This window comes from Thunnus maccoyii, chromosome 11 (assembly GCF_910596095.1).
Source record: "Thunnus maccoyii chromosome 11, fThuMac1.1, whole genome shotgun sequence".
NCBI classification, from domain to species: Eukaryota; Metazoa; Chordata; class Actinopteri; order Scombriformes; family Scombridae; genus Thunnus; species Thunnus maccoyii.
Window position 1 is genome coordinate 10728792 of NC_056543.1, and position 27076 is coordinate 10755867.

At 41.5% G+C, this 27076-nt stretch overlaps 2 protein-coding genes across 3 annotated transcripts in view; both read right to left on the minus strand.

The window, feature by feature from the left end:
- wnt10a (wingless-type MMTV integration site family, member 10a) overlaps nt 1–343 on the minus strand; it is a 28276-nt gene extending 27933 nt beyond the window's left edge. Inside the window, exon 1 of the mRNA XM_042425423.1 lies at nt 293–343. The gene's annotated coding sequence lies outside the window, so the exon portion shown is untranslated. The remainder of the gene's footprint in view (nt 1–292) is intronic.
- Nucleotides 344–8132: 7789 nt separating this feature from the next.
- The window catches only part of wnt6b (wingless-type MMTV integration site family, member 6b), a 32249-nt gene continuing 13305 nt past the window's right edge, over nt 8133–27076 (minus strand). For both annotated transcript variants that reach the window (XM_042427275.1, XM_042427276.1), the window contains exons 3-4: nt 12899–13203; nt 8133–11589 (exon numbers count right to left, since the gene is read on the minus strand). In XM_042427275.1, the coding sequence (XP_042283209.1) occupies nt 11128–11589; nt 12899–13203 (767 nt within the window). In that variant the 3' untranslated portion in view covers nt 8133–11127. The remainder of the gene's footprint in view (nt 11590–12898; nt 13204–27076) is intronic.

A 27076-nucleotide genomic window follows, 5' to 3' on the forward strand; every position in this document is an offset into this window, starting at 1 on the left:
ACAAAAAAAAATCACTTACTAAGAGCATTTTTCTTTCTATCATGCTAACATTTCGTCTATTTTTCATTTAACTTTTAATCTAATTTTGATTTAGTAAGTCAACATTATGAGATAGTTAACCAAAATTTTAACTTTTTTTCTCTTTTCCTGGCAGAAATGGGTTTCCATAGACAGGCTACTTTAATAGGATCCACAAATCAATTTCAGATAGGTCAAGTTTGTACTCAGATTATTTACTTAGTATGAAGTCAGCGTGGTTTAAGCAAATATCATTAGGAACTTTAAGCTGTACCTGTTTTCATTTAAAGCATCTTTACTCTGGAAATGTGTCTTGGATGATGACTTTGGGGCCCAATTTCCTCCTTGTTGAATTTGAATGACAAGTGAAGGTCCCAGCAGACAACAGCACTTTTCTTTTTTTACATATACATGTTCCATATTTATGCTATGGCCCTTTTACACATTATTCATCATGAAAAGGATATTGTGCACAGACTTAATACACACAGCTTCAACATCTGGAGTCCTTTGCCAAGGAGTTGGCCGTCTTGTGCTCTCTCTGCCTCTTTTTCTTCTTTGTCCTCTCTCGCTTTCTCTCCTTCTCTCTCTCTCTGTCACACACACACACACGCTCACACACACACACACACACACACATGCACACCTTTAATTGTTTCCCATTCTTCACTGCGGAGTATGTTCCTGTTCAATTACACTGGTTTAAAATGACGTGGGAAACATTTCAGTGCTAGTCTCAGCTCAACTTGACTCCTGTGTCTAGAGACAGGAAAACATTAGTTTTTGTCAAATGTTCATTCAGAATGCCCTGCCAGGTTAATTTCATAGTTCCCCATTTTGTTCCTGAAAGTTTTTGTGTCATAACATGTTTTTCCTGTAGGCCCTGAAAACATTTATTATTTTATCTTGCACCGCTCACTCTCATTCGCTTTGCTACATGAAATATGAACCTGCTGAACATTTAATTCAATAATAAACTAAAACACAGAGTTTTCCCCATAGTGCCTGTGTTTTTGTCGAGTTGCAGTGTCTGGTTCAATTGAAACTTTATTGTCCTGCAGGGAGAGACACGGCCAACCTAAGTTTTCACAGTCTGGTGGCGAGTGCCATGTCAACAGATTAGGTCATACAGTATTTATGAATATATAGTTTATGGTCTTGTGCAATCAGACTGTTAACTTTTAGCATGGTAGTATCATGGAACAGTAGTGATTTATTACCGTAATGAAACACATAGGATTTTATCTTTAAGCTTCTTGAAATGAGTTTTTTCTGTCAGACAAATCCAGATTTAGAATTTTAGGTTCATGTGGAGCAAAAAGCTGAAATACAGTAAGTGTTAAGACCGGATTTGTCATGTGGCCTTAGCCTCAGGCTCAACAGAAAGTCACCCGCACCGAGACAATGGTCACTTATTTTCCAGTTATCTTCCGTTGTCATAAATAGTAAGTGCTTTGAGACATCTACCATAATAACAGCAACAGATGTCTTTTTTCGAATAACAAACAAAACAAAAAAACGAACCTTCGTGACGGAACAAAAGTCCAGCAAATAGTGATGTGTTTGAAATGATGACAGGTAAATTAAATAGAAAAATTCTTTTTTTGGTTATATACAGCAGCCAGATCATTTCCTTCCTGCTAACTACAAAGTTCAGCCGCATTGCTGCTTTAGTGCTTGATTAGAAACCATGGTAACTTTGGTCTGATTACGTCTTTCACACTTGTAAACTCAAAAGTGATATATAAAAGGAGATGTAGTATATTACTCGCCTTTTACACTGTAGAGGGTTCACATTGTGTCTTGACTTGTGTGCCTTTTATACAGTACAGTAATGACTTTTCATTAGTTCAGTAGCACCCCCCTTTTTACTCCCATGAACTTTTTAAGATCAACTTCATTGTTGCACAAATAGCAGAGTAGGCGTCATGGTTACTTTCACCATTTAATGCATCCACAGGACTATCATGAACCGAAACCACTGTTACTCTCAACCTGGGATCTCAAACATCCCATATTATGTAGACGGTGGCAGTTAACTATGAGAGGATTTATGATAGAATATCAGATATAATTACAACATAAAGAAAGCAAATTCCCCGTCTTCTCTCGCTTTGCTTTTCTCCTGTGTCCTGGCCTTTCTTTACCTAAATCTCCCTCGGCACATGGACCAATAACACTGTGACAGTGCAGTGTGCAGTATATTAACTGACAGAAGTTATGTCTGTCACACCCTTGCTCCATGTGTCTCTCTGAGAGGGGAGTTCAAGCGAAGTTCATGTTTCTTGGAGAGTTTTGGACTGAGCCGACGAAAATGAGTAAAGCAGAGGAGAGAGCGGCAGAGCAGAGGTTAGTCAATTACAAGGCTCTACTCTAGTAACAAACTTCTAACAAGCAAATTCTTTGCGTTGTGTGTGTGTGTGTGTGTTTGTATGTGTGTAGGAGAATGAAAGAGGGGTAAAGAAAGCATATGCGTGCGTGAGGCTGTCGATAACTAAGTGTGGAAGTTTTTGCATGCATGAGCAGATGTTTATGTGTGATTTTGTGTGAAATGCGGAGAGCAGAGTGAGGGACATTGTAGGTTCTGGGTCAAATGACTAAACAATCAGTTTTTGAGATCGATGGCATGGTTTGAAAAAGAAAGTTGAAAGAAAAAGTGTTTTTGCTCTCATTTTCCCATTTTCTCACTCCACTCTACGTTTCTTTCGTCCGCTAAAGGACCCCCTTTTGCCCAAAACATTTGGATAAAAGTTTATTGCTATGTGAAAGCACAAATAGGACAGTTTTTAAACAGCAGATAATGCTGAGAGAAATGCTGCGTAGAGGACATGCATGGCTCTGATGTCACTGAGACTGACTTTTAATACTGTGTTACTGTATAATATGTCACTTTGTCTCAATTCATGCTAATAATCCACAAAACACACACACACACATGCTAAGCTGTAGATTTAATGTTTGTTGGACATTCCTGTGCCGGTAACACATGCATGTTATTAGAACAGAAAGTTGTTTCAATGTATTGTATCAGTGTTGCAATCCCCAACCTCAGTGTGGTTCTAATCAATTAACCCGTCTTTCCGGGGAATGAAAATATCCTGGGGCTGTGAGAACTGGCTTTGTTTTGGATGATACTAACGATTCACAAAATGTACAGAGAACACTTGCCTGAAGGGAGGTGAAACTCCGCTGAGGATCCTTTAACAAAACAGGCACCAAAGTGGGATGCTAAACTTCTGTGATTTTTTTTTTTTTTTTTTTTTTTTTTTGCCCTGGTGGATGGAAAAGAAAATATTTCTCGGGTTGTATTTTTTGGGAGAGGGAGAAAGTGGAAGAGCCATATTTGGGAGTGAGAGAGCAAAAGAACTATTTGTTGTGTCAGAAAATGAATGTACCAAGAAAAGTACAATTTATAAGCACAGTTAAACAAAAGCTACAAAAAAAAAAAAAAAAAAAAAAAAACCCAGCCTATTTGGAATTTTAACAGGGTCACAATAATGTGGCTGATCCTCAATTTGCTTATAATGAATATACTTCTATCATTCCACTCTTTTTTACTAACTTGGCAAGCGTCATTAAAGAAAGGAAAAAAGAATAAAATGAAACAGTAAACTAAATCTGTACCAAAGAGAAGAATAACTACCACTTTTGACAATTACAGTATTATGAATTATGCATTTTGTGCATGAAGGCACCCCATACATTTGGATATTTATTTTACTCATTTTTCACCAGTCCCTGAGAGCTAGTAGGGGTCTTACTCAGAAACACTTTTATGAAGTGCCCTGGTGGTCTAAGGTGCGCGTCACGTGACCTTGATGTCCTGGCTTTGAGCCCTTAGCACATCATCCCTCCTTAGCTTCTTCTTCTTCACTGCACACTACCTAATAAAGGCAAAACACTTTCACAGCTAAAAAATATTGTCTCAACTCAACGCGCTACCTGCCACACCCCAGCAGTACGCCAGACCGAATGAGAATACAGTACACGAAATCAAAATCTTATAATCTGCTATGTAAACCTATGGTTTGGTTTTTTTAATCTGGGTCCAAGAGGCTGTCTCTGTACCAAGTTGAAAATGTACAGATACTGTATGAAATGCAAATATATGTACACACACATACACTCACACATTGACTTTGTTTAGAGGAAATAAGAAGTGCTTGTTTTTCTTACCGCCTCACTTACCCCTGGGCATCCCTAATTAGGGATGATTACAACATGTGTGCATGCTATTGTTGTTTCAAAATGTTTGTGTGTGTATGTGTGTTTGTATGTGTGTGTGTGCGTGTGTGTGTGTGTGTGTGTTTGTGTGAGCATTTGTCTATGTAATTCAACCAGGGAGGTATGCAAGGTAGCGGGCCCAGCCGATCCAAGAATGTGTTTACAAACTCTTATCGTAGCTTCAGCGCAAAATTGCCGTATAAAGAACAGTTGGATAATTATATGGCTTACTAAGCTAAAAATGTCAATAAAATCTCCTCTTTCTCTTTCTGACCTACAAAAAACAGTGCAGTAATGCTCACAAACAAGCACACACATAGACATAACCTCAGCATAAATGTTCATATTGGCTGAAAAGCTGAGGTGATTGAAGGCAAGCCAAATGGCAAAGGATGGCTCTACTTAAAATGCCTTAAAGTGCAAGTCATGTGTTTGTGCCATATTTCCTTTCAGTCCATTATTTTCATTACTTCATATATGCTAAATTTTACTTGATCTTTAGTTTATTTCTATGTAGTTGGATGCACTTTAGTTGATATTTAATACTGTTTTTTTTTTAATCACTATTACCATTACCATCAGTCCTCTCAGTGCAGTCTGCCATGCCTGGTAGGATGGAGGCGTAGCATCGACTTTCTGCTCCAAGGACGCCATCTTGTGTTCAAACACTAAAGTCTCTGTCCGACGTCTGCACAGTGTTCTGCAGTTCTACCTGATGTCATTTTATAAACACTATATAGCCCTGCTATACTGTAATAGTATCATACTCTACCTTAAAAAGGCTGAACAAGAAGGGTGTTACAGTATCTTCACTTAAACACTGTAGAAGATTCGCTTGCTGATGGTTTCAGCCAAGGACATCTCTTCATTTGAACAATGATGCACCCATTGCTCACTTCCATGCCTCTGAGAAACATACAAATGAAAAGAAGGCTTTATACACTGATTGCATGCTGCCCGTCCACACATGCACACACTTTAACAGGCTGGTTGTCTGCTTCCAATCAAGGAATTCCATGACTTTTGTTGTACAAACAACCATGTTTATTGTCTCTGTCCTAAAGAGAAAGAGACCTGCCCTGCCTTCACACAGGAACAGACACAGAGCCAAATCAGCCACAATAGACAGCAGGCCCCCTCTGTCTCCCACCAACCTCTGGCAGCCATGTTTTCACAACCCAAGATAACAGAGAAAAGGAGAGGAGGGGGGCCGGGAGATTGTTACGGAGTTTGATGAATAACACAATCGCAATTAAGACTGTGTGTGACAGAAAGAGAAAGAGAAAGTAACTGGACAGATGCAGGAAGGGTTAGAATAGTGGGGGTTAAACAAGAGAGATGAGTACATTGCAAGGTCATCTCATTGTTTATCCACCCACGACAATGATGTGCGTCAATGAGTCTTTCTCGAGGCAGCCGGTGGACATGTGTTGTTTCATGATGTTGCAATGAAGGCAGGTTTCTCCAAAAAGCCTGTGAGCAGCTATGCACCCCTATTTTCTCACATGTTTTTCAAGGAGGGGGTTTGCTTTTGCCAAAACACATTTTAAAATAAAACTACTCTCGCTGAGCTTTATCTGCACGGCAATTTATCTGACTTTGCGCTCAGCTCACCTCATGTTTTGGAACAACCATGTACAAGTCAAGTCAAATACTCCTGGTGTGTTTTGTTGTGTAGTAAATGTCATTTGAGGGACCTGAGGCAAGCTGTGCCTAAAAGGCGGAGATGCAATGTGCACAGAATGGACTATTAAATCTCTTAGCACAAGCAGCCTAGTTGGGTGGGCTGTGGAACTTAGGCAGCAGCTGAGCCATCACCTCCAGGGACTGCATTAACTCATAAAGATCACTGTCTCTTCCAAACACACTGAACCAACGTGGAGGTCATGTGTGTGTGTGTTGAGTGTGTGCAAATGTGAGAATGTGCATGTCTCTATCTTGAAAGCGTGATAAATTATGCTATTAGCGCATATTTCATCTGCAAAAGAAGTAACATTTCTTCATTTCACAGTTTGTATTAAACACGTTTCTGCCCCCCCTTCTCTCTCTTTCTGTGTCTGTCTCTCCCACTCCTATAATTACAGTCATTGGTATCAGATGAAACCCCACACAGAGTTGATCTCTAGATGTGCCCTTTGTGTAAGCAACATCTCACTGCTAGATTGATAGAGGATTGGAGGAGAGTTCACACAAATGGAAGAGCATTATCGTGTCGGGTTACCTCTAAGTTCTCTTTCCGTGTCTCTTTCTCTCTCGTTATCTTTCTCTCAGTCTCTCCCTCCTTTTCCCTTTTCCTCTATTCATTAATTTTCCCTCCCTTGTCTCTCATTTCCCCCTGCTGGCCCACTCATTTCTCATTTTTATATAATCTCTTTCTTTCTATTCATGTTCAAGCCCCTTGTTTTGTCCGAGTGAACACACACATACTATAAATGCATAGTAAATATAAGCAGCGGACCACCAGGGCTCCAATGTCTCAGATAAGAAACAGCAGAACTCAATCTGACTGATCTACGGAAATAACTGTCTGTAGCGTAACACTATAGACCCATTTATAGTGGCAACCCTTCATTAATGCTTTGTGTGAAGGCTGTGTTTGTGTGTGTGTAGGTGTGTGTGTGTATGCGCTTAACAGTAAATGTAGGAGGAGACAAAACTCATCTCCAGTGGGGACGATATTACATTCCTGAGGCACGATTTCTGTCTCAGAGGGACACATGGAAAAATACACCCATTCTAACCAGGCTGGGCACTCCCACGGACAAACACATATGGATACGTGCGCGCAAACACACACACACAGACACACACACTGACTGACAAAGACAGGCACATGCAGCCACATGCACACAGATGTCGACAGGCAACTATATTTATACCAATGCTCCAATAAATCTATCTGCTCACTTGTCTATTTTCTCTGGCTTTGCCCATGCAGCACTGAATGCCTGCACAGCTTAAAGACAGAAAGAGAGGAGAGGAGAGAAGAGGAGAGGAGAGGAGAGGAGAGGAGAGGAGAAAAGAGACAAGAGGGCAAAGGAGAGGAGACAAGAGAAGACAAGTGCCCCTTGGCATTTTCCTCCTCTTTGGCCTACCTCTCTGTGTCTTAAACACAACTGCTGGCCCGACTCTTCTACACACCACTGTGCAACAAATTCCTGGAAAATGTGAACTTGTGTCAACTTGTACGGCTCAAACTAATACAGGCCCGCTTTTCTTTTTTTTTCTTCCCCCCCCCACACGTCTTTTCATATCTGCGGCATAAATACCTCAAAACAACACCTCTTTTTGCTGAGTGGCAAAACGAATCTAATCAAGGCAGAGGTGCGGAAAGGATCTAGTTTGGTGAAAATCGTCACTGAAGTGAAAACCTAACTCGACCCTGTACCTGGGTGAATAAAAGCCATTTAACACGTCTGGAAAAAAGTGATATTTGTCAGTAAATATTTAAAGTTTATATAAATTTGACCTGGTTGTCATCTCAAGAAGCTCTCTGCTGTTCCTCCTTGCAGAATATAGACAGTATTTAGTATAACAGATTTGGAATATTTTTGTGAGGATTGGGGTAAAACCATATATTAAATCCAGAGTGACACTTACACTTAACACAGAAACACTTACTTAGGTAAAATATGATATACAAGGAAGGCTGTTTCTTACTGTCTTTTTTCTGCACGGGGATCTTGATGCTATTACCAAGTCATTTAACATACACCTGGATATGTGTTGCATTGTTCAGGTTGCAAATGAATAAGTTCAAATATACTGGAAAACATGTAAATGATCAAAATGAGCAAAACAAGGGTTGCTATTAATCCCTAATATATCCTATACCTCTAAGTTGTTAGACAAAATGAAATTAAAGGAGAACAAGGATGTTTTCATTTTTTTTTATTTGAATAGTGTTTTGAATGTGACTCATGAACTTTTATGCTTCATGAAAATTCAGCATAACATCCACATATGAAACAATTTCTGTAGAACACAAATATAAAGAGCAGAACAAAATCTACAACCAACATAAATGACAAATTTTAAATAAATGACAAAATAAATGACAAAATGATGAGTTGTGTAACATCTGTGAACAGGTAGTTGTTGGAGATGAATAGTTGAGCTGAAGATGTTGGCATCGTAGCTGGAATTTAAGTATTTGCTCCCTTACTGCCACAGTTTTTTTTTTCACCATACCTGTTTAAAATAATGTATGGAAGTGCTTGGAATGTGCTTTATGTAACATATGCAGATATCGAAATGGTCTGAGGTTCACATCACTTGACAGGTCAGTAAAAGAAGGACACAGAATTAGCCGAGCACTGCTGATGTAACTCTGTCTTGACTGACTTAATTGTTCTACTCTCATTCAAGGAGAGTCACAGAGGTTAAAGCTATACCTGCAACATCAGCCCAAAATGTCACACAAACATCACATTATGTAACTAGCTCCATTATACTGTATCAGATGATATCTATGAGGCCTTATATTAATATGAACAAATTTGCGGCAACAATAATAAACTGAAAAGCAAGTCAACATGATAACCATGTACATAGATTTATTGTTTTCACAGAACAAAAAAGTAAGTGGACATGCTGGTACTGATAAGATGTGCCCTGTCACACACAAGTTTATTCACTGATCTCATACTAACGTGAAATACATGTGTGCTTTATTGATGTAATAATGATCATGCTAGTAATGACCCAACATCCAGCAGACTGCAGAGTCTGTACACACTAAACTGCAAAATATAAAACTTTGGGACCTTGTTCATACAAAAACAAACTATTGTCTCTTAAATGTACAGATACTAACACCCACAATTACTGAAAATGGACTTTACCTGTATAGTGTTATTTTGAAATTGCAATTAAAATGATGTTGACCTAGCTGAAAAGTTACAACTTAATAAAGCTATGTACACAGATTTTACCTACACAAGAGACTTGGAAACAACTGCCCACTTTAGCCATCCTGAATACTTGTCATGAATGAATGTGGTCATTGAAAAAGGTTGTCATACAGCAGTCAATGAAAGTAACAAGGTAACTTTGGGAAAACCAGCCAGATCTGAGTCATCCTGAAAAAAAGAAAAGAAAAAAAAAAACACAATCAACTAGACTAGGATCAAAAGAAGATGATTCTGAGTCCTTAAGGGTAAGATAACATCCTACCTGAACACTCACTCAAACACAAACAACCTTAACAGAACATGTTGAAGCAATGTAGTGTTATAGTTCAGTATATTTACTGTACATTGTCTGGTAATAAAACTTAAGTGTAAATGAGATGACATGATAGATTTATGGGAAACGCACACATCATGCTGGAGGAATATAAACACACTTCCCCTGAAAACGAACGACAAAAGAAAGATCTTATCTGCCCCACATGGAGACAGAGAGTCAAAGAGCAGTGTGCTTTCAATAACCAACATAATGCACTTTAACGTCAGACAAGTTAGAGATATATGAAATGTAATGTCAGCTGAAGGAAATGATGGTAACTGGCCAACCTGCACAAACACATACTTAACACATTTACACACACACACACGCGCACATACAAACACACACACATATGCACATATATAAAAAAAAAAAGCTAACAACCAAAAGTGCATTATTACATAAGCCCTGTATATCATAACAGATTAGCACAATACATCATATACATTTTTTGATACCAACCAATGTCATGTAAATAAAGGTTTCTCTTTTGGTTTAGAACAAACAGCCAACCTCGAAAGGTTTTATTGCCAAGCTATTAAGGAAGTCCACCGCAGTGATATCCAAAGTGCTTCTGAGAGAGATGGAAGTGAGTAGTCTTGTCATCATATCTTTATATAAATAACAGTCTTCGCTGGCAGGTCCAAGTCCACAGCTGCAACCATGGTGTTGACAGCATTCTTCAAAAGTGATAATGTGACACCATTTCCCTTTTATAAATGATTTTTTGACACTGTAGCAGAAGAGAATAAGATCCAGCATTTTTTTGTATTAGGTTAGGCTACAGTTACTGTAACTGAGAGACAGACTGATAAACTTTTTAAAGATTTGAGGGTGGTAAAATATAAAGATGCGTTGTCAAGAATAGAGTTATACTGGTACACTGTCTGGTAACAGTCATTGTATGATCACACACATCAAAGTAAGGTGAAAGTGTCTGAATTGGGGCCCAATGGAGATCCTTAATCTTTCTATTATCCTACAGCATACTGTAGATAGAAAGCAATGTCTCTACAGAACTTTAAATACCAGATAGTACAAAAAAAGAATCTTTTTCATAATAGTCAGTGTGGCGCTTGTAGATTAGTGACCAGTTTATATAAAGCCATAATCAAATCAGGTGCATCAGCATGTCTAAATGTCGGTTTTGGTTTTGGAAAGCAGTCCACATCAAGCACTGCTGATGATCTGGTAGTGGAAGGAGGAGATACTAACCAACTGTGCCAGCTAGTCACATATGGGTCCTCCGAGCACAGATCCTCCTCTTTCACTAAGATGGAAAATAAACACTTTCACATTCTTTGGTCCTTTTCTATAAACAAGAAATGACAAATAGGTAGTTCATAAAAGAAACATTTCTCTATTTTACTTCTTCTAGTCCCTCTTGCCTTTGTGCTGCACCTCTTGCGTCTTTCTGGAAAGGTTGTGTCAAAACCCCAGGGAACCATAGCCAGAAATTGTGTCACATACAGTTTGAAATTACAATTTTGCGGGCATGATCTGGCCCATGACTGGTGCAAAAAGGATCAAGATGCATAGCAAAACCCTGTCCTTCTTTCACATCTGCAAAACCAATGCAAAAACCTCAAAAAGGAAAAGATGTAATTATAACAAACCAAGTAATTAGACTACTCTTAACTCCAGTTCATCAGTTCATCAGTGACAGAGACTAAGCTCTTTCCGGACCAAGCACTTCTTGCACTGGACTACACAACACCAGTGGAAACGACACAGACAGTTCTCCTCAAACACCACTGATTCCTCCCGGTAGCCACGCTCGCAGCACAGCAGATCACAGCCACTGATGTCCATGGCTGTGCTGTTGCACATGCGGCCCCGTGTCCCCAGTGATCCAGTTTTCCGATTTGCCAGGCAAAAATCGGGTGACTCGTCTGAGTAGATCAGATCCTGCTTGTCCGGCGGCTTGATGTTCTGGCCAACTGGGATCAGGGTCTTGCCGTCATTGCCGCCCATCACCTTGGAAGCACCGTTGAAGCGCTCCAGCAGGCGGTCGCCTACTTCACGGAAATGAGGCATCTTCTTCCAGCACGTGCGTAAGGTGCACGAGCCCGACAGTCCGTGGCACTTGCACTCTGTCCGCATGTAGAGTTTCACCGCCTGGGAGGTGGTGGGTTTGGGATTTTGGGTGGAGGGTGGTGGGGGAGAGGAGAGAGGAGAGAGGTGAAGGAAGTGGAAAAAAGAGAAGGTTAATCAAACAGAAAAAAGGAGACAAATGAAAGTTTTTGACTTGTACCCTGAAGTGAACAAGGACTACTTTTGACAAATGACAAGTTCTCTAAAGAAGTAATTTATTATTGTGTTTTCATGTTATATCACAGACAAAGCCACTGGTTCTTGCACACACTCATACACACACACAACATGCACACACACACACACACTGATAGATAGGTAAGATAAAAGCAGACGCTATTCAGAAGGAATTTAACTCCCCAGCCCCCCTCCCCCTCCACGTTGCCTCTGGCCTTCCTACATCTAACAAGCCTTGACAACAGATCATTCACTTATACTGCACATAATTAACCCATCACACACACACACACACATACTGCACACACACACACATGCACACACACACACACACAACGTGTACGCACATACACATGCATGAATGCACATAAACAGACATTTACACGCATCACAGCACACTTATTTCTCAACCTCTGGGCATTTGTGTGCAGGTCTCCTCTTATGTTCAAAATGGTTTGTTCACTAATGCTACAATTGCACTATATCCCAAAATCCTCCCCTCCTCTCCTCCCCAATACCTGTCTTTGACCCCAACCGCTGTGAACTTTGTAACTCTGTGTTTTGCTTGTGCATGTGTCAACATTTCTGCGAGTGGGTGTAACAAACTGAAACCAACAAAACACTGACAGCTAAAAGAAAATGTAATCTTGGATATTTTGTGAGCTATACCGTAAATTAACATGATTAACTTATCGGAAAAGTTGCTACTTTATTCCCACTGTTTTGGTAGCATCTTGACTTATCGCGGCTTTAATTCACTTGGTGTTCATAGGTGCAACAAAGAGGAACTTTAAACTTCTACAAGGGCTCTGGAAATGTTAGAAGGTACCTGCCTCGGAGGCTTGAAAACAAAATGTGTGGCACGCTCTTGTTTTTGTGTTTCAGAAACCTGATTCTTGTTAGAATATCAGCTTACGGCGCTACACAAATATGGCCGGGGGTGATTTCTTTCTCTTTTGCATGTTCGTGGAATGATGGGACATTCCACAAGACAAGCAACATCTTTGTGGCAACAATCTTTGAGTATTAGCGGTTAAAATATTTTTTATGAAGTACATTAGAGTTATGCTCAATTAATCTTTAACTCTACCCACTGAAAATGTAAACAGAATCTGCACAGACATGCTGTAGTACTCATTCTGAAACTATTTCTTACCAGTCGCCCAGCTTCATTGTTGTGCAGGTCAATGAGCGTCCTGATGTCACTCTTGCCTTTTCTCCTCTTGGCATCCATAAACTGTTTCGACTTTTCATAACCAAACTCCACATCATCTCCACAGCCCCCCCATTCCCACTTGACTCCGTCCCCCGAGGAGGATGATGATGGCGGCCTTGGAGGTGCTCTGTTCCTGGTTGCCTCACAGCCACACTGCAGTAGGTCTCCCATACTGCAGGCCTGGGTCACTGCGTGGGTCACCCCAGCTGCTGTGATGGCATAAACAAATGCTGTCTCCCGGATATCTAGAGAGCAAGAGGGGTTTTAATTTGTTTAAGTTTGGTTTGCAAACAAAGTCACCAAAATGCACAAAATAATTATACACATGTAAACAGGCCCACCACCAAAATCTAAAACTCAGAATAGGAACTTGTTTTCACTCCCATATTTAGGTAAAGTCTATTAAAGCAATACTTCAACAATTTAGATATATGCTTATTTGCTTCTGTGTTAAGAGATAGATGAGAAGATTGATACCATTCTTTTCAACAGGAGTGGAAACATTCTTTGATCTTTTCATTAATTAACTATTTTTCATAGAGCTCTCTGTATTTATTCATCCTTGCCCTTCACAATCAATTGCAGGACAAAAGGAGAGAGCACTACAAGTAAAAGAGTTTCCATCCATCCAGGCACCTGTCTCTCCACTCAGTCAGTCAATGGCCCTGTTCACACCTGGCATTAACATGTGTCTTGGGTGATCTGATCCCAAGTGGACAGCTCGAAGTACATCAGTTCACACCTGGCATTAGAACGCTTCTCCATATGCATCCTGAGTGACCACTTGTGACTGGATCTCACTTCCACACTCTATATGCAAATAAACACATACATCATTCCTGTTTGCAAAGACCAAATGTTTTTAACCAGCGGAAGGCAGCAAATGCACTTCCTGTGCCTAGTTTGCCAGAGATTAAAAGAAGAAGAAGTTTGCAAAGACCTTGGTGCGCGGTCAAAATCTCTTCGGCCCAAATGGAAATCAGACAGCATGTTTTGTGTGAACTCCAGCCACAAGAATCCATTTTGCCCATTGTTGTGGCTTCTTCTTGTTGTTTAGCACTTTAATATGATGCTGTTGGTGCACAAATGAGTACATACTTACACAGAGGATGTCAGTTGAGTAGGCAGTCTATCAATGTGGCCCAGGACGCATTCGCGTACACACTGCTAAAAGGATGTGGCTACATGCTGCCCAGACCACCACCAAATGTGGTCTGACCAACTGGATCTCAATGTGTCCTCAATGCGTCTTGAGTGCTGTCACATCTGTACTTAGAGCTGTCCACTTGTGATCATTTTACCCAAGACACATGTTGCCAGGTGTGAACAGGGCCAATATCTCAGCTACATGGAACAGGATAAAAGCACCTTTCTCTCAGTCCTGGTCCATTACTACAATCTCAAGCAGCAGTGGATTTGTAGGGCTCAGAGGATGGCTATTTCTCTCTCTCTCACATGCACATATACACACCCTCACCGACTCATACACACCACAGCTGCTGGTTTATTTCTGGTACGGAGCTTAACACTCCTGGCTAAAGGAATGTACAACCACAACTGCAAATTGATCATCTGTCCTCTCCAGTGGCTTCAGCATCATTCTCACCCTCGGCTCAGTACATCTTTATCCTCAGTTATTGCAGCTATTGTCATTTGCTTGACAAGAAACTATGAATGAATCTGGGAGGCCTACAGGCTCAAAATAATCTTACTACTTTTACGCACACGTTATTCTTAACAGCACACAGCGGTGATTTAAGAGAATTTGTGGCACTTACTTATAAGATGGTGGCAGTTTAGTTAGATGGTGGCAAAGTCCACTTTTTGCCTCCTCCTAATGAGGAAGTCACCTTATACTGACGTCATCTGAACTGTCACTTCCCCGGGTCATAATTACAACGGCCGCTAGATGGCGAAAATTTAACTGCAGGTCATTTTTGCCGGCTGAATTTTAGACCTAGGCTCCGTTTCACAAAGCAGGTTTAGTGAAAATTGAACCCTGAAATGAGGGAAACTCTGAGTTTTCCGTTTCAAAAAGGGAGGTAACTCAAACCAGAGAAAGAGGGGTAACTCTAGCCTGTTTCAGAGAGAGAGGTAACTTAAGCTTTCGGTCAGTTACCATAGTAACAGACTCTATGAACCTAACCTGGTCGGGACCAGGTTTTTCTCAATGAACCTCGAGTTTCTCTCTGTCTCCGCCCTCTTTCAGAGCCACACACTCCATTTGATTTCCTCATTTAGTCAGCAGGCAAGTTTTGGCGTAGCCTAGTTCTGCCGTCTGTCATTTTAAAAAATCATGAAAAAAAAATCAGAGTCAGTATATTAGAAGTCCATTAGGCACAGTAGGTGGCGACTTTTTTCACTAACATGGCATGTCCTTTTGATTACGATCCTGTGGATGAAGGTGCAGTATTACTGCACAGAGAATTAGCCTAAATATTCGTTTCAATTATCTTTTTGAGCTTAGGGCCAGCTCCTCTGCCTCCGTTAGAGGTGGCGGTGCTGGGCCACCACCCGTTTTACGAGCATCTGCCTTCTTTCTGTTGGCTGAGTAGAAGATTTCTAGTTGTAGTGGGGCGAAAAACGCAGCCCTCCTCTTCCCCGTTGCCATGGTGACTCGTTGAATCGGGGCACCATTGATGCTGCTACTTTTTATAGTTGTGGTGCACGCGCTTAACTCCAGGTGAAACTACTCCGAGTTGATTAAACTGACTCAAATCAGCTGTTCTGGAACCGGAAACTCAGAGTAGATCAACTCAGAGTTCAGGATTAGACTCAGAGTTTGTTGAACCTGCTTTGTGAAACAGACCCCTATACTGTCGTCTGTCTTGTGAGGACAGGCTGAAAATCTACATGACTGTCACAACCCCTGACCAACTCCCATCATGGAACGCTGTGCTATAAATTTAGTTTTTTTATCATCCAACTTCATATCAAACCATTCCCTTTTTATTAAAGTGTTTCAAGTCCTCTAATACCACTACTGGCACTGCTAAACTTGTTGTTTAAAACTGTTTTTGCCAGCTGGTTTCTGAAAGCAGGACTTGGAGCTCTGTGGCTTCAAATTCTTCTTTCACACAGCTGGTGAAACTTGTGATTTAATCTAGATCCAAACTAGCTGTTAAGCTAATTCAATCAGATCTCTTTGGCTACACTGAACACTGTTGCCCCATTTACAACTAAAATGAAAAATGTTTTCAATTCATCCCATGGATCAATGAGAACATCTGAAACCTAAAAAAAAGCATGCAGGAAAACAAAATGCAGATGAATGACAAGTAAACTCCATCTGCATTACTTACAAATCATATATCAACCGGTCATCTACAATCAAAAAGCAAAAGAGGCAAGAGACCAATATTTCTCTGAATTAATCACCACCTACCACTACAATTCCAGATTTTTATTTCGAACCATTAACCGGCTTGTAAACCTTCCCCCTCGTAAGTCCTACTGCTTCATCCACTGTTGACTGTGAGAAAATTTCTCTCTCCCAAAGAAATTTCTCCCCCAAGCGAACTCTTCCAATTTCTCCCATGATTCTTGTCCATACATTTGTGTATAATTGATAGTTACTTTAAATTAGTCTATTTTGCTGTTGTCATTTTTAACACATTGTCCTGAACACTAGTTTAGAAAGTCAAAAGTCTGTGACAGTCTTTGAGGTAACTTGGCCTGACCTGGACTCTGGCTAGATCCAGGAGAAGCTGCAGCTCATGCTCCAAAAGAGCTGTGGAGCTGCCAGTAGTGGAGTGTGGTGTTGCCCAGGATTGCAGCAGGTAAAGAGCAGTGCAGCTGAGAAGGGAAGACCATCTTCCAGGTGCACTCTGGCACTGTTTTTTTGTCTGGTTGAACCTCTCCACCCCCGGTTTGCGTCCGGGTGTTAGAAGGCTGTGCAGATGTGGTTAAGTCCCTGGTCCTCCGCAAAGGATACAAACTCAGCTGAGACAAACTGCATTATCCGTTGTGATGATGTTAGGAATGCCCCACTGAGCAAACAGAGAGGCAAGAAAGTCTGTGACCAACCAAGCCTTAATGGAGCCTGTGGCAACCACCTCTGGCCACTTTGAATGGAAGTCGTAGGCTACCACGAGGAAGCGCTGATGCTGTGGGACACCATGGAACTCCTCATAGATGTCCACCTGGATCTGTTTGCAAGGTGTGGGTGGCCACTGCACTGCTGCAGAGTTGCGGCAGCAGTGGGCCAGTCTTCCCACTGACAATCAGGCTATGCAGTCTTCACCTTCACAATGCCTAGGTGACCTTTGTGTGCCATAGACAGGATACACACTCTCAGGGTGATGGGGATGACTGTGCAGAGTCCTCGGGCCACACAGACATAATTCCAACAGGACAGATCGTCCCTGTCGTGATGGAAAGGCATAAGCTCCTCTGGGACTCTCGAGGGCCACCCCTACCAGATGAAGGTGTGGAGCTGGGAGAGCTTGGGGTCCTGCACTGATGTGAGCTGGAGATCCTGAAGGGGGACTGTGGCCTGGAGTGTGGTGTGGAGCATATGGATACACTCCATATCAGTTCTGTCTGGGCCCAGGTTTAGTGTAGGGTTGTGGGTGGCTCAAGAGAGCAGGTCTGCCACCATGTTCTGGAGTAAAAAGCATGGTGAAGTTGTATTGCTGGAGACTTTCTGACCAGTGGTGGATCCTCAGTGGTTTCTGCCTCGACCCAGTTCTGGCAAGCAGGGCTGTGAGGGCCCGGTGGTCCGTCCACAGTGTAAAGTGCCATCCATACATGTGCCACTGACCACACACCCAGACACAGGCCAGCACCTCTTGCTTCCCCACTGAGTACTTTTGTTCAGCTGAGGTGAAGGACAGAGAGGCAAATGCCACAAGGAGCAGCAGCAGAGCAGGCAGGAGTCCACATCCATGTTGTGTCCTTTTTCTGGAGCTCTCATAGTGGGGCAGTGGTTGCAGAATATTGGGGAAGGAAACACAGGGAGTGGGCTGTGTTCCCCAAGAATGATGCCAGTTGGGCTGGGCAGGAAGGCTCAGGGAGAAGCTGCACATGCTCCACATTAGAGTGGAGTGGGCTGAGGTCATCAGTGGTCAGGCGAAACCCCACAAACTTGATGGAGGGCACAGTGAAGATGCACTTCTCCCGATTTGGAGTGAGGTTGTGGCTGGTGAGGACATTGAGCACCCTAGTCAGGCATTCGTCGTGAAGTGCCAGTGTCACATCATGTACTACTATGTCATCCAGGTAGATGACCCCTCCTGGAATGCCAGGGAAGATGGTGACCATGATTTTCTAGAAACAACTGGGGGCGGAGAATTTGATGGTCAGTTCCTCCACTGTGGGCAGTGGATGCTTGTCCAGGATCACATCCTTGTTCACTGACCTGAGGTCTATGCATGGGCACAGGCCTCCTGACTTTTTCCTCGCCACCACCAAGTTGGAAATCCAAGGAGATGTGCCTACCCGCTCGATTATGCCTGCTTCCAAGAGCTTTTGCAGTTCAGCAGTTACATTATCGTTCAGGGCGAGGGGCAGACGACGCAGGGGCTGCATGACAGGATGCACCTCAGGGTTGAGGAGGGGCTGGTGGTTAAAGGCAGAGAGGCGGCCCAAGCCGTTGAACAGAGAAGGCCAGCGCTGTTGCCAAGGTGAGCTAACAGTCAAGATGGCAGACCTGGTGTTGTCCAGAAGGGAGAAACTCAGGTCACAAAACAAGTCCTTGCTCAATTGGAAGGTGAACAATGGGACAGCCTTAGCCCCATAGTACACAGAAGAGGTGACTGTGCCCACCATGTCAATTTTACAGTCTCCATAACCATAAAGATCCTCAGTGCCTGCAGTGGGTGTCCAGAGTGGAAAGAGCTGCCAAATAGGTAGAAACATTTAGAAGTGACCGTGCAGCTCCTGTATCCAGCAATAGTGGCAGGGTGATTCCACTGTGCACCACTTTGATGGCCAGGAGGTGGCGCTCACTGAATTGTTATTGTTGGTGCTGGAAGACTAAGTGAATGTTGCATTGGACTGACGGTAGCGGGGGCAGAGTGACAGACCCTGGCAAAATGGTTCTGTTTGCCAGTGTTGACACCTCTGCCCCTCGACAGGGCAGGTTGGGGCTCGGGTTGGGTGTGATGAGAAGCCGCAATTACCACAGGTCCAGCGTGCTGCAGCACCCTGGCATCTGGCAAAATTCACCTCAGAGCTGTCCTGATGGGCGCAGGGCTAGGAGATCCTGTGGACGGCCCCACTGCCTACATCAGTAGCATGGGCTGGGAGAGGGAGGGGCTGAAGGGTGCTAGTTGCGACACTAAACCAACTGCAGATTCAAGCTAGAATGCTATTTCCACAACCTTTGCCAGGGTTTAATCATCAGGGGACATTAGAAGTTTCTGCCCAAGTTTCGGGTTATTAGTGTGTTTAGCTAGCTGGTCCCTTATCAGTTCATCATCCAGTGCCCCAAACTCACAGAGGCTGGCCAAGCCCCTCAGGTCAGCTGCGTAATGGTGGACTGACTCACTGGACCTGTTGCTGGTGCTGATGGAAAACAATCCAACGGAGCATAATGTCCTGTGGGACAGTGAAATGTCCAGACAGCTGTGTGACACATGCAGCGTATGTAGGGATGGGTCAGAGAATCCGAAAAATCTGCTGTAGCTTGCTGCCCAGGTTGTGGATGAGCATGGTTCTCTTCCGGTCGTCGCTAGCATCCGTTAATCTGATGGCTGCTATGAATGTTTCAAACGATTCATGCCAGCAAGTCCATGGCTCACTGAGCAAGGCAAGGAATGGAGAGGGAGGTTGGAACTGAAACTCCATCCTCGTCACCAGTGTTACATGACATTGCAGGAGGACAGGTAAGGCCTGCATCCTTTCTTAGGTATCCACAACCTATAGTACCCTGTATACTGCATGTTGCTGCCTGTAAGTAGCTGGTACAGCCTTGGCTCAGGAAAGTGGGCAGAGAGACAGAATAATATCTAAATTTAATACAATATAAAATTAAGCCAGCCATGTCCTTAAAAGAAAAGTGAAACTTGGAGCTGGAGAGTAAATCTTGCCTAGAACAAGCAAGCAGTTGGTTTTGTTGGGGATGTTGATGATTTAAATGGCAGAACTCCGCTTAGATAGATGAGAGACTAGGGACTGATTGTCTGTATGTGTGTGTGTGCGTGCGTGCGTGTGTGTGTTAAAGAGAACGAGAAGGAGAAAAATAATAGCCACTTAGCAAGCCATTGTGTGTGTGTGAGTGTGTGTGTGTGTGTGTATGGAGCTGAAGTGAAGGACTTTTATTTCTAAGAGCTGGAAGGCGGTGAGCGTGCAGTCACCACCGTCAACACTGCCAACTCCATATCGCATGATTCAGTGAATGGGATTCATTAGGAATGGTAACACACACACACACACACACAGAATGGGTGGCGTGCGACGAGACCTGCACACCCCAGCATGCCGTGATATCAATACCAGCTGTACACCCCAACACCCAGAGATGTCTCCAATGCAGGCAAAATTGAAGTTTGTGTGCGTGTGTTGATGCATATGTGTGTGTAAAGCATTGTTTTGTAGACTTAAAGCATTTATTACATCTCACATTTGGTCACCTTGCATAATGTTTGTTTGGGATTGGTTGGGATTGGTGCCAGATTAAATAAATCATAGAATTTGTTCTGTATGTGTGACTTTACATGTGCATGGTGGTACATGTGGAGCCTGTCTGCAACTGTGTATGTGTGTATGTGTGTGTGTGTGTGTGTGTGCGTGTGCATGTGTGTGCTGTGTACCTTCCACGCAGCTTAGAGAAGACCACACCTTACTATTCCTGCTGTTCAGCAGAATAGAGTTGAAACATCAATTCAAGATGTGTCATCTCCAAAACATCCCTGTGTCTATTTAGAGACACGTGTGTGAAACATCAGCTCACAACTCATTATTGGTACAATATTTCGACAGTAACACAAACTGTGTCCAAAGCAGCTGGGAGTCTATGTCAAAATGTCCAGATGTCCTCAGAAACACTGCATTTGGTGCAAGAAGACATCATGAGGAAAATGTCATGTTGATATAGATATGCTTTTAGCAGAAAATATCAAATTTAACCTAATTCTCATTGCAAAATGTTTATTGGTTTATTTTTTCCTGGTGAAATGTAAGTGATGATATCAGTAACCTGGAGCAAATTATCATCATGCTAAAAGAGTGAAAGAGAGACAAACAACAGAGAATATGAGGAAATAAAGACAGAGCAGAGGGCTGAAAGAGAAGCAGAATACAGAGACAAGAGTATTGTTATGCATAAAGGAAGCTATCAAAAATCGAATGATTTGAGGCACCCTGTTTCATATTTTCCTTGGAGACATGAATTCCAAACAAATTCTCTGCCACGGCGGGTGTCTGGGCCTGTCTACGTCTGCTTCTAATTCCAGAGGGCCCTTCTGCAGGAATTAGCACATATTGTTTTAATACTCTGACTTTTAGGTGATGATACAGGGGGGTCTGGGATGTTAAGTTCTCTGTGAAATCACCTCACAGGCCAGATTAGCAGGGGTTGGAATAATACAAATTTGTTTTCACATAGTGTTAACTCTGAGCATAATCTGTTTTGATGGATTTGTTGACAGCTGCAGCAACTGGGGGTCACATCAATTATCTTTTCCAAATGGAGATCACAAAGATCAGAATCTCCAATGAGGACAGTGGGAGGCAACCATACACCTCACACCAACCAACTCTGCCAGAGATTCATTGGAAGGTCAAATTAGATAAGGTGTTAAAACATTGCCTATCAGTAAATGTGAAGAAATGAATGACTAACTAAATGATTCATTCATCCATTCATTATCTGTACTGTACTGTCTATTGTGTTCAGAGTCCTGGGGGGCTGGAGCCTATTCCAGCTCACAATAGTAGGAGGTGGGGTACATTCTGGACAGGCTGTCAGTTTATCACACTGCTGTCACTGACATATATAACCATTCACACTAATACACACAGGCAATTTAAAGTCACAAGTTAACCTAACCTGCATGTCGCTGGACTGTGGGAGGAAACCGGTGCACATAGATGAAACACACACAGGCACTGGGAAAATGTGCTAACCCCACACAAAAAGACCACTTCTCACTCCTTTCAGGTCCATTTGGTTCCTGGTAACTGTCAATATGTATAATACCAGAGTGGATCCATCATTGGATCGGGTGGTCCCTCATTATCATCACTTTTTGAGGCAAAATAAAGATGTAGAGGTCTGTTTGGGTCTATTGCATTTGGATCAGGTGAAATTATCTTCAAGTGTATTCAAACTCTTTCAAATCAGACTCTTTTTTAGTATAATAAATGTACTGCCTTCATGTTCTGGTAGATTTTCCATTGGTCCCTTTTGGATCAACTCCAAATTTTTTTTTTACCTCTGAAAACCTTCTACTTTACCCCCTAACCTACTTTACTGTGCCACCCTAGCATGATCACTCATATTTATTAAATACAGTTATGATTAAAGCAATGGTTCACAAATTAGTGATATTCCAAACAGAGTCATACGTGGTATGCAGGTCTAGAAACCAACCACAACACCTTTTCACATGCTGCCAAAACACCTCCCCTTTGAAAACACAAGGGCCTGACATTTATTTCTATTTAGACTTAATCGCCATGTGAAAATACATAGTGTGCACTTGTGTCCTGAGACTAACAATTATTTTCATTATCTGTTGATTATTTTCTCGATTATTCGATTAATTGCTTGGTTTATAATTGTTTGGTCTATAAAAAAAGTTTGTTCAGCCTTGTTTTGGGAATATCATTGTTTTGTCCCAACCAACCCAAAAATATTCAGTTTACTATCATAGAGGACATAGAGGAAATCAGAAAATATTCACACTTAAGAAGATGGAATCAGATAATTTTGGAATCTTTTCTTTAAAAAAGACTAATTGATTATCTAAATAGTTGGTGATTCATTTTCTGTCAACTGACTAATCGTTGCAGCTCTATTACTGATGAGTGTGTTCTGGCTATCAGGTCAGGGTGAGTCACTGTATCACATTGTCCATAAAACATACGTTATATTCACTTACTATAAATACCAGTTAAATAGAGAGATCTCAATTTGCATGAGTGTGCACACATGTGTATACCTGTCTCTATACTTTTGTGTGTACCTGTAAAGATCATTAATAAGAGGCCCAATAAATTCTAAAAGTTTTGACACAATGATGGCTGCTTTAATTACTCTGCAAACCTCTGTACAGCCCAGAGGAAGAGTACTTGTTTATTCTACAGCAGCATTATATTACACACACACACACACACACACACACACAATCTATCATGCTTTTCAAAGAAGAGCCGCAACATCCCGTATGTGATTAGTAGCATCACTGAATGCTGGCACTGCTCTCACTGCAAACCATTGCCGCTCCAGGGTTTGTATGTTATTTGAACACAGCGGAGATGAAGGAAAAGAGGATAATAACTACCAATTAATGACGGGAGACCAGAACTTCAACCTCTTTTTGAAGCTGACAGTACGTGAAAGGTTCATGTCTAGAGGAGAGAACACTTGGACTCCGAAGCAGAAGTAGTCATCCTTGTGTAGACATGTTCATTCATTCACACTTCTCACAATAAAGATATGAAATGGCAGAGTTTCAGTAATGTTGTGAAATCAGCTAAAACCCCTATTGTATGAACACACACACACACACACACACACACACACACACACACACACACCTCACTCCCTCAGTCGCTCTTTATAATCTGATGAGTTTACAGAAAAGTGTTCAACTCGTAAAGTAAACATTTTATTACCCTACAGCTGGAGATGCAATGCATTCATTACTATTGTCATCATATAAAACATAATATCTCATTATTGTCATCAGTGCAGGATCATTTCACCTTAACCCATTACTACACTGACAAGCTATACAGTCTGTTTCTTACTCAGACACACATGCTGGCATACAGTTACAAAGCAAAGCCCATTTCTGAGGAAGGTTAGCTAATGAACACACGGCACGACAGAAGTGCTATGAGGTTTATGTTTGGATAGTTGATAAAGATAGCCTGGGGATATTTTTGCTAAGTGGGAGTCAGAAAAGGATGGTTCCGCCAAGCTGGTTGTTCTCCAGACCCAAACACCCTGTGGCTTTGTTTTCATTGTACAGTTTGAAGGTGTGTATCTGTGTATAACCCACACCATTAAACCACAAAATTAAATCTTCTTTGTCCAAAAATTGATTTCAAAGTTGTACAAAAACAAAGAAGACCTCATCATTACATCTACTTCAGAATATTTGCTAAGCAAATTAGTAGTATTTACTCAAACAATTTTCCAAATGTGCTTGTGAACAGAGAATGATTTTGTTCTGGCAGCTAATGAAGGAAAAATGTTCAGACAAATGAAAGTCTCATTAGAAACTGATGTATCAACATAAAACATGTTTCAGTTGTATTTTGCTTTGACAAAACAACTTCACTGCCCATTCAGAAAGCCATTTCATATTGGGATGGGTAAAAGCAAAAATCCTCCATGGGGAATTCAATGAAACAGGCAAAGGCATAAAGCAGTTAACGTTAATGCTTAGAGTTCATTGTAGAAGCTGCTTCCTCGTGAAGAGCAGTTATTCTAGCAGCAGCAGCAATGAGGAGTGAAAGGAAAATAGCAAAAGCAGAAAATTCTAAAATAAAAGTTTTAGAGTAGCCACTCCAGATCATGAAAACAGCAGATTTGCATACAGTAAAGAAATAAAAACTCTGCATCTTCTTCACAGTTCAGTAATAAAATCCTAACGTAGTGCTTCCTGCCTGTGTGACTGCTCTGTGTAGCTTTGCAGTTAAGTTTTCAGTTTGCACTGGGATGAATTATCTGTAAGCAACATACAGAGTGCTCCAATTTACACTTGGATTGTTTTGTTTGTCTTCAAATAAAACCCCACATTATGCCATCATAATTACGGGAAATATACTGTAATCACATAGAAATTAAACATATAGATGCTTAAAGTATTAACTTATGTAACTAATCACTAGTTTAAATGAAGTAATTGAGGTCAATGAAGTTAAGTCAGCCACTTAGAGAAAGAGATGGGATTAAATACAAAGCCATACTCAGAAATTATCTTCCCTACTATTAAGAAAGTTTTACTTTGACATTTACTGGTTCATGATAAACAGCCATTAAGAGTAGATCCAGGTAATTGAGGACAAAGGCTTCAAAACAGAGGAGCACTTTGGCTTCCCTTATAGACAGGCAGGAATTTATGATTAATTGCTAGTCTGTCTCTACTGGTAGATTCTTCTCTTTTCCCCCTCTCTTTCTCTCTTTTTCTCAATCTATCTTTCTGTCTTCATTCTGTTATGTTTTTTCTTTCTCTCTCTCTTTCTCTCTCTCTCTGTCAGATACTGGCAACACTGGAAGTGTTGTAATCTCAAATAAGATAAGAAATAAAAACAACTGAGTATTTTGCGTCCTTAATGGAACTTGAAAATTGTATGCACCGTACGCTTACTGTTACACAAAGAACTTGCAAGATGGAAAAGTAATACAGCTTTGATGTAAAACCCCTTACGATTGAAAATTTGAGCAATCCAGTGTAAAATGTAAAATACTAATGTGGAAAATTTGCGAATAAGATGAAAGAATTGTGTGTGTGCCTATTGCTTGTGAGGTTAATGATAGGTGAGCACAAAATTTCACTAGACACATCTGCCAGGAATGAGACCCAAAATGGCTTTAATAACATGCTTGACACGTTTTGTGTTGTATATTAATAATAGATATTCACTGTTTGTTGACTAAACACACAGATAAAGGCTCTCTGTAGTACCAGTCAAAAAAACAGACAGGCATCTCTCTATGAATCTAATCATACAAGAGAAAAACCAACACAGTAATTGCACAAGACCCAGCGGTGACCCAACATCAGCTATATTACAGACATCAAAGACCTGGAGGAAGATGTTAAGAGATCTTAAGAGAGATGTTAAGAGAAAAGGCAATTTTAGCTGATCATTTCGAGCGTGCCCAATCTGATGAAGAGGAGAGTCAGTCAAGTGTGAATATGTCTGGTCTGAAATACAACAGCTGCCCTTGTCTGTTGGACTGCCATTAGACAGCGATCTGACCTCAAGCTGGCGTAAGGCCGCCGGCTGCGGTCATGAGGTCATGGGTTCAGATCCTAAGGTACTTGTGGCTGAAAAATGGAACATGACAGTATTTTTTCATGTTGTGTGTTTTCTTTTTAAATTTATACAAGGACTTATAACCGTGTGAAAAACTTTTTGAAGGACTGATGGAGAGAACCATTAAGATGGAGATGAGAATATATATCTCTTCCATCAGCTACGTCTAGATCAAATGTAAAAAAATTCATAAAATGAGTCACATGCAAGTGTTTTCATTTTTAAACAAGTGCCTTACCAAATCCAAACAACTGCTATGATCTGTTCAGTGTTATTTCGTTGATGCTAAAACTTGTTTAGTTCATTTATACCTTTGTAAACATGTATTTTAATACCTTGTTTAGACACATTCCTGATAAAGTTTCTGTTTCTGTTTAAGGAATAGTTAGACATTTTGGGACATGTGCTTATTTTGCTTTCTTTCCGTGACTTAGGTGAGAAGATTGACACCACTCTTGTGTCTGTCCATTCAGTATGAAGCTACAGGAAACCATTAGCTTAGCTTAGCATAAAGACTATAACCACTGAAAACAGCTAGCCTGGCTCTGTCCAAAAGTAAAAAGAAATCAGCCAACAACACCTCTAAAGCTGTTCTATCTCGTATTTATTGCAGTGACCCTTGGAAGTCACTAACCTGACGCGCCAGATGGTTTGTTAAACAGAACCATCTGAGAAGTCGTCCATAGAAACTGTTTTGAAAAGGGCACTTTCAAAAAAAATACTTGGCAGGTGATTGGATGAACCATCTGTCTATCACCGTCTATCCCCGTCTTACCTTATGAGGCAGCTGGATTCATGACACTGATTGGTCTGAACCACTGGTGGTTTGGACACAAGCACATAACTTGAAGCCTGACAAGATGGATTCTCGCGTGATCTTGTGATGTCATGATCTTGCGAATCCACCTGCCCCGCAAGGCCAAGAAACCCCCCCCCCACACACACACACACACATTTTCC